At 36.3% G+C, this 8884-nt stretch overlaps 1 protein-coding gene across 1 annotated transcript; it reads right to left on the bottom strand.

Moving 5' to 3' along the window:
* Positions 1-788: 788 nt before the first annotated feature.
* On the bottom strand, positions 789-8189 carry sash3 (SAM and SH3 domain containing 3). Its single transcript, XM_027135087.2, has 8 exons — positions 7934-8189; positions 6243-6335; positions 4250-4384; positions 3868-4012; positions 3098-3240; positions 2646-2858; positions 2224-2368; positions 789-1698 (listed from the first exon to the last, which is right to left on the bottom strand). Exons 1-8 carry the CDS (start codon positions 7994-7996, stop codon positions 1472-1474), a joined length of 1164 nt encoding a protein of 387 aa, XP_026990888.2. The 5' UTR covers positions 7997-8189; the 3' UTR covers positions 789-1471.
* Positions 8190-8884: the final 695 nt, after the last annotated feature.

The following is an 8884-nucleotide window of genomic DNA, read 5'->3' as shown; positions in this document are numbered from 1 at the left end:
TACTACAAAGGAAGAACCACATCCACCAGGAGTAAATGATGCTCAGGTACTAACTCAGATTCTATCCAAAAAAAAAAACTACAGCATCTCTCTGTGGAATACAATTAGCACCTTGACTCTTCTGTTTCCATCAAAACTGTTCATTGGGAGTTCCACAGGGTCAATATTGTCTACTTGGTCAGCACAGTCACCAGATAGAAAGTTAGCTACTTTTGGGTGTTTTGGAGAAGCAAAGGAGAAGTCAGAAAATGTTTTCTTTCAAAAGCATCTCATAGTAAAAAGGCCACAGTTCTGCTAGAGGAATGTCTTAAAATCAAACTCCAGCACCTCCAAGCTGCCATTGTTGGACCCATGAGCTAGGCCTTAACCCTCTCTGCTCCAGGAGCACTGTATCCTGGCTGACCCTATGCTCTGACCCCAACCTCTAAATCTGGGATATGCAAAGAAAGAATTTCACAGTGCTGCTTAAAAAAGGAGTACTACTTCTTGTAATAAATTAGTGTGGTCTAAAAGCAGGTGATTCAGTTTCATTGTCCAACCCCTGTGTACAGTATATATAGTACACTGAATAGTTCACCATATAGACTAAGTGATGAACATGCAAATTCAAATGAATGATTTTAGATTCTCATCATAGCTTTGATGCTTTTCAAGCAGTTTAAAAGAAAATGTACTTTATAATATTTATAAAATGTATAATATTTGTTATGGAAATGAAATCCATCCGAACTAATTAAAAAAAAAATTATATTAGAAACACAGGTGTTTTGAACGATATGAAACAAATCTGATTTAGTTAAACTCTTTACTAATTTTTAAAAATAAAAACAAAAATAACATCATGACAGAAACATAGCATCTTCAGTAAAAATGACAAACCTATGAAAGAAGTACTTACATCAATGCATGACAGTACTTGAACAGGTATAGGTGAAAGACAAAGCATAACTACATCAAGCACACATTCATTCACAATGTGTTACAAGTTGTCTTGTATATAAGTAAAAAACTAAATATTCCAAATATAATAATACATTGGATATACTGCATTGTACATTCATAATGAAAGCACTTTTTAAAATATTACATCAAGTAGTTTTAAAGATGAAATATTTACAAAATATACTATATTGAAAGTAAATCATATAGTACAATATAGTAATCCAATTTTACTATATAGCATAATTTATGACTGCAAACTAAGGGCAACGTATAAGTGTTCCTTTTTATTCTGTTTACAGTATAATTCATGTGAAATAGTCACTGGCCATTCAGTGTGATGTCATTATAAACATCACTCCTACTTCCAATAGAAATCTGATTCAATTTGTAATTGAGAAATCCTGACATTACATTTGAAGTAGGTTTGTCGCACGAGTCAGGCTGCTACAAACATTGTTGATCCACCCATGAAGGAAATGATGTCCCTGAAGCACAGCAGTAGAGTTTTTCCAGTGTTGATGCAATGCTCTCAGGACTCCTCCTCCACAGTAAGGTCTTGCAGTTTCTCCTGAACTGCTTCAAGCTGTGTGTCTGTTTCTACATCTTTATCTACGGCAGGTTCCGTTTTAGGCTCTGTTTCAGTCTCCTCACGGCCATTCGCCAGGTTTTCTGTGCTCTCATAGCAACCTGAATCCCGTGGCATATCAACCTTCTCCTCAGGTCTGTCCTTCTCTTCATCATCAGACTCTCCCTCAGCTGTAGCAAAAACAGGAAGAAGCATTTTATTACCTGGTTTCAGATTTACCCAGATTATTGCTAAAACATTCACACTAAAACATTTACAGATTACTAAACATCTGTACATTCTTGATTAATTGGGACATTATCAACTGCACTGCTTGTGCAGTTAGCAATGTGATAAGATGTACATGACCACTGGGCTTCAGGCCAAATGTGTGCTTAATCAAAGAGCACAAAGCATGGATATTAAAATTAGAACTAATTATCTGCTTGAATAGAAGGACTAAATATATGTGGACTACAGTAGATCTTTGTGGAAATGTCTCTGAAGTGCCACAAAATTCAACAGCTCTATGCTTTTAACACTCTCATGCAATCTTTTGGCTTTAACGGTGATCATAAATCTTTACAAATATTGCTAGGGTTTAACAGTGCTTTAACAGGGTTTAATTTGCTAAGGTTTAATAGCTAAGTGCAGACTACAAGACACCTACAGACTGTAATAAACCTAACGGGCAGTAAGAAACAGAAATGACGTACAATCGTGAAGCAGTTCAGCTGCTGTCAGTATCTTGGTGCGCTGCTCAGGATCTGTGATGTTCAGCTCATTCAGGTGGGATTCCTTCAGTCCGCTAAAGTCTTCCAAACTTTGAAAACCATGCATGGAGAGGAGAGATTCAAGGTCCTAAACAGAAAAAAGGATCAAAATATCTAGTAAGAAGTTTGCAACAATATTGATAATTAATAACTTCAGAATGAGTTTCTTTCTTTTTTTCCTCGAGTAGAATAGATACATTGATAGACAAATAGATATATAGTTTGTATGTACAGAAACTTTTTAGAAAATAGCAAATATGATACAGTATATCTGATATATGTACATCATATATGGGCTGTATCTTGCCACTGTGCTAATAAATCCTGTATCATCTTGAGTGAGGGTACATGCAGTTGAAGCTTACTTTTAGTCCAATCCTTTCCAAAACTTCTTCCAGTGTTTTTGGTTTGGGTTTATTGCACCGTCCATGACTATGGCATCGCTTCCTCCTCGGTGGTGTGTTCTCTTCTGGGAGCATGGTGACGTATATGAACTTGAAGGAGCCCACTTTATTGTTGAGCTTACCAGTCCAGGTGCCTGCTGGTGGCTTCTCAATTATCTGTATGATATCGCCTTTCTGTGATGATTAAAACAATTAGGATCATTAAAATTAAACAAAAAAAAATTTAATATATTTAGAACAAAAATGTTTCATAGTGCACTTTAGAAAAGCTAAACATGTTGAACTCTGTTCTGAATACATAATATACATTCAGTTGCTAAAAATGTATTGTTTCATCCAAGACACTCCTCAAATTAAAAATTTACAACTTATTTTTTTGTTATTTTTTGTTACACATTGGAGAGAAAACAAACCTGCAGTTTGAGGGAGTCTATGTCGTAAGGACTCGGGGTGAAGTCTGTGTGAACACGGGCCCTGCCACAAAATGGGCCATTATAATTGCTGTCCATATTGTCTCTCTGACTGAAGCCACTGTCCAGACTTTGCCTGTCCCCACCTGTATAAAAACAACAGTAGGCAATCCCGTCCTTAAATACGGAAAGAGTCACTTCAACCAAAAAACAAGGCTCCATCTTGAATATTTTCATTAGCATAATGCTAATTAGTGCCTGCATGAAACAAAGGAAAGCTGTACAAGACAGTAGTGAGACCAGCTATGCTGTATGGGTTAGAGACTGTAGCAGTGAGGAAAAGACATGAGGCAGAGATGAGGATGTTGAGGTTCTCTTTAGGAGTGACGAGGATGGACAGGATTAGGAAAAAACACATCAGGCGGACAGCTCAGGTTGGCTGTTTTGGGGACAAGGTCAGAAAGGATAGATTGAGAAGGTTTGGACATATACAGAGGAGTGAGATGGTTATATTAGTAGAATGATGTAGGAGATGGAGCTGCCAGGTAAGAGGTCAAGTGGAAGCCCAAAGAGGAGATATATAGATGTGTTGAAAAAGAACACGAAGGTAATTGGTGTTCGAGTAGAGGATGCCGAGGATAGAGTTAGTTGGAAACAGATGATTCACTGTGGCAACCCCTAACTGGAAAAGCTGAAAGTAGAAGCAGTGCCTGCGAGCACTTGAAGCACTGAATTAAGAAGAGCATTAGCATTTTCATAAATATTCAGCCTACATCCTGAGAATTGACGACACAGAGGAGAATGTATGGTGTCTTCTGAACTGTTGGAACACACAGATATCCGGTTCCCAGCAATCAGGTCTGGAGTCCAGTCATTAGGAGATATAGGTGAAGCTGAGCTGTCCTCTGAACTCTCAATCTGCAGAAAGATCACCACTCTTTTTTAATGAAAGATTACTAAATACATTGTAAAATACAAAAATTATCTGAAAGTTTGTTATTTCACTTCGGACACGTTACATTTAATAAAGACTGTTTTAGACCTTCCAAGATAATCCAGAAGGGGGAGACATAATCAATCTTTTTGCATGCTGTGTTCTCTTTATGAGTTTCCTCTTGTTACGTTATGTTAAAAACTTTATGTATTTTTACTCACCCCTTCCTCTGCAAGAACTTTCTGTACCATCTTGGATGTCTTCCGGGTCATGGTGCGAGTGATGGCATTCCTCCATTTCTTCCCCAGCTTTCCACCTTGTTTTTCAGAGTTCTCATGAACTTCACCCTCTGGCAGCTAAGGGACATTTTGAGCACATATTTAAAGTGGCTCTGTTAAAATTCAGAAGAACATATACAGAGAGCTGTTGCTATTTTGTATCTACATTGTCTGCACTAATCATTTATCATATATCTACTGGTAGGACCATGTCTGAGTAGATCATATTTGAGCGATATTTTATTCTCAGCATGGCTTTCACACTTACATGGATGTAACATGGTAGTGATACCATCTATCTATCTAAATGTTCATTTCCAGCATTTGACAGACGCCCTTATGCAGAGCGACTTATATTATCTCATTTTATTTATTTATTTATTTTTTTTACAATTGAGCATTTGAGGATTGAGCATTTGAGCCTTGGTCAGGGCCCATGGGTCCAACAGTGGCAACTTGGTGGACCTGGGATCGAACTCACAACCTTCTGATTGGTAGCCCAACACCATTACCCACTTCTGTCTGTCTATCTATCTATCTATCTATCTATCTATCTATCTATCTATCTATCTATCTATCTATCTATCTATCTATCTATCTATCTATCTATCTATCTATCTATCTAGGTCAGTTTCACATGCGTGTATAAATTAATTAATACTTTTAGTCCATTTTGTTACCAAGTGGTAAGCCAAAGACTTTGTATTTCACTACACAGTACTACAGCATGCCAGTGTGGTCACATGCTCTGTAGTGTTAGCTTGCTGGACACTTGTACCTTTCTTAATATGTCCACAGCATTGTGATTTAATTCTTTATTGTCTTTTATTTACCATCATGATAATGTATGAAGGTGTGAATTGTAATAGATGTTTAATAAATGTATCGACTTCATAAATCCTAAAACTAAACAACAGACTGACTCAAACACATGTTTTTTTTGCTGTACTTCCTTAAATCCACCACCTCCTCCCTGTTTTCTGTCTTTCATAAGCAATGAGAAATACACAAAATTGATGAGCGGCTCAGCGCTGCGCTGAGTCAGATTTCCAGTTAGTCATTACCAGAATGACAGACATGCAGCATATCACCTGCTGTTGTGAGCTACACTATGCACACACACAGCAAGTTTAAAGACAAGGAGTAGCCACTGGTGTTACTGATGTTACTGAAAACTGTTCCTGCCCCATCTAAGCAACTTTGTGACTGAGAATGAATGTGTTAGCATTCTCAGTTCAGTGTTAGATTTGCATGATTTTCTCAGAAGCATGCCCAGGCTCTGTGCTTGGCTGGCTCAAATGCGAATTACATCCTTTCTAAGTACTCTTAAATAGAGTCATTGTGGTTTATTGGTTACTGTTAAATTTCATCTTGAACCCAACATAGGAACAAGTCTACTGCATGTTTTTACTGCAAGTGCAACTGATCTGTGTTTTTAATTTCTGCGAGCTCACTGAGTCATCTTATGACAATAAATGAATTTTAATTCATTTTTTAATGTATTGTATTTATTTTCATATGTGTAGCAAAAGGCAGTGTGTCTGTGATGTCTGTACAGTATATACAGTCACAGATTAAACCAGGGCTAAAAAGCTAAAGACATTTTAAAAACAGTTTTGGTTTTAGTTTTGCTTTTAGTTTACTATAACTAAAGCAAGCGATTTAGGCTCTGGGTTGTTGATCAAAATGTCAGAGTGCAATAAGTCAATATGTCACAATAAGATCACAAAATAATTATTTTTAATTTGTAAAGAAATTAAAATTGTTCACATAATAACACTTTCATGCTTTTCACATGCGATTATATATCACTCACATGATCATATACGATCACATAGATCACACATGTGAGGAAATGTGTATGTGAGTTTTCTGTAAGTTGACTTCTTTTGTGTGCAGAAACACAGGCTAGCATTTGTAAAGGTAGCAGTCTTACCGACTCTCCCAGGGTCAGCTCAGGATTCACAACAGGTGAAGATGGCTTGGGCTTCATGAAGTCTTTAAAGCTGCTGGACCTCTGCAGTGTCAACTGTTGACACACACATAATTTACTCAGAAAAGTGTGACAGTAATATTCATATCTCTGTCACTTGCCACAAAAGGTCTATCCAATTTCCCCCTCACAGGCTATAACTTTAATGATGACAATGTTCAGTCTCCATTTTCATAGCACTAGGCTTAACAATGTGAGGTTTGTGAGGTGTAATGCTAAGATTGATGATAAGTAAGCTTAAAAAACCTTTGATCAAACACATAACTATGGCTATTGTATGTACACAGCATAATTTGCAACCACTCACAGTACTTTAAAGTGTGTATAGATAAATAAGTAAAGAAGTAAGAAAGCATTTAATTTAATAAAGTAAGTACGTAGCCTTCTCTAAAGACAGGGCAATGTGTTTCTAGGATCGGTTTGCAAACGTTTTGCAAAAGCAGTGACGTAAACTGATTTCCTGTACTGTGGCATTAATGATGGGTGGAGATATGAAATAAAAGTAACATAGTACCAAGAAAATAAAGATAATAAATCTTATCTCAACCAGGCAACACATTACTAAACCAGAACAACTGCCAGTCCCTTTATCTGAAAATATTTCTGTTATTTTGTCTATATATACTGAAGTATAAAAATTCGTATTAGTTTTTGTTAATGTTAGAAGAGACCATGTGTTAGCATGTATGTATATAAATATTATTTGTATCAATTATTTCCTAAAAACTACATAGTGTAAATTAGTGTACACTATGAAAATGAAAATATAGTATTAAAATAAATTAATAAATTAATATATGATATAAAAACAAAAATCTGTCTAAATTAAACTGATGATCCAGTTAAAGATTTCTGATTGTCATAGAATGCTGAAATTCTGAGATTTTAAACTTTACTGTATGTACAGTTTTCTGTATGTACATTAAGTCCACTTAGTTCTGTTATTAAAGGCAAGGGAAATCTTCAGGGCTTTTTTCAGTTGGCCTTTTCTGATTGAAACTTGTGGTTGATGAACAAAAGTCGGCAGTAAAGTCAAAAACAGGGTTAGTGGAGCTAAGCGTAGGAGGTGAAGATTCCCTGTAAATGAAAAGGATGAAAGTAAGCAAGCTCTAAGCACAGTGTAAATGTCACTTTGTAGACTTAGGCTTGAAAGCGACTGACTCTGACGCTCATGAGACAAGAATAAATTCAGGATGTATGATCATGGTCTGTGTCTCTACAGGAAATGCTGCACAGCCAAGCAACTCAACCTGAACAATAATATACAGTAGTGATCAGAAAACACTCTAGTCTGAATTAGTCTCTCTAGTCCTTTGACCCAATACACCACCAGTGCAAGCTCTTCAACTACTGGATCATTATTTTAAAGGCCACTTCAAGCACATTCAGATTATACAAAACTGTAATAGCTCTAACGGACACATCGATCACTTTATATTCAAGAAATTCTAACTTAACCATAAAGCAAAATGTATTTTCCATAAGACTTTTTTTTTCGTATTTTGTATTTCATTCAATTCAAGTAACTTAAAACTCCAAGATCCAAGATTACTTGTATTTTTATTTAACTATTGTCCTCCTCTCCAACAGAAATACAGAACTCAAATTAAAACGACTTAACGGCACATTCTCACCTTCTTCTTCTGCACCTGGCCTTGCTCCTTTTCTGAGGCATTTGACGGTCTCCGTCGTAACATTGTGCTCAGAGAGGCCGATCTTACTTCACCAACACGGTTTTAGGTGTAGAGGTAAACAGTTTTCTCAGCTACACCAACCTGTTACTAATTCTACTGTTACTGTACTATACACTACACTAACAAAACCAAGAGGAGGAAGAAAACCAGAAAGCTCTTCTTTCTCTCTGCTCTGCTGAGTGAAGAACTCTGAATGAGAGGAAGTCACATGACCAGGCAGGAACTACTTTTTTTCTACTAGTTTGACATGGTTAAACCATTTGTTTGTATCTGTTTTTAAAAGAAATCTACTTTGCGACACTTGGAAGCACCTGAGCACACTGGAAAGCACAAAGGTGAAATTTGATCGGTGATACAATAAAATTTGCTAGTTGTTATCTATCTATCTATCTATCTATCTATCTATCTATCTATCTATCTATCTATCTATCTATCTATCTATCTATCTATCTATCTATCTATCTATCTATCTATATGTGGTAATGATAGCAGATATAGCGATCATTTCAAGTACTTTCCCTTGTAAACAAGCTTTTCAGTCCCTGTACAAGCACTAGATCTTATAGCATGAAACAAAATGCAGAACAAGAGAGCTATTGAGTTTATTCGTGCATAAGAAACATAGGGAAATCTAAAAGTTTGGAGATGAGTCATTCTGAGTGTTGAAATGTGACTTTCAAAACTCTGCAAACTTGACCTCCACATCCACAATGAGAAAAAGTTTCACCACTGAACAGGTGCGAGTATAACCTGAACAATGTTTGACACGTTATACATACAAACCGACCTTTTTACACAAATATATAAGGGAAGAGAGAACCTAAGGCTAAAGTAAGCCTAAAATTAAACATAGAATAAACTATTCCAAAAGAATCATTGAGAATGCTCTGC

This window comes from Tachysurus fulvidraco, chromosome 17, assembly GCF_022655615.1.
Source record: "Tachysurus fulvidraco isolate hzauxx_2018 chromosome 17, HZAU_PFXX_2.0, whole genome shotgun sequence".
NCBI classification, from domain to species: domain Eukaryota; kingdom Metazoa; phylum Chordata; class Actinopteri; order Siluriformes; family Bagridae; genus Tachysurus; species Tachysurus fulvidraco.
The sequence above is the reverse complement of the archived record's forward strand: the minus strand, read 5'-3'. Positions and strand labels throughout refer to the sequence as shown.

Excerpts from the sequence above, each read along its gene's own strand:
- sash3 (XM_027135087.2), bottom strand. The coding sequence starts at position 7,996 with ATGTTACGACGGAGACCGTCAAATGCCTCAGAAAAGGAGCAAGGCCAG. Across the intron at positions 4,013-4,249 it reads AAGTTCTTGCAGAGGAAGGG|ATTGAGAGTTCAGAGGACAG; the intron begins GTGAGTAAAAAT and ends ATCTTTCTGCAG. Across the intron at positions 2,369-2,645 it reads TGGAAAGGATTGGACTAAAA|GACCTTGAATCTCTCCTCTC; the intron begins GTAAGCTTCAAC and ends TTTTCTGTTTAG.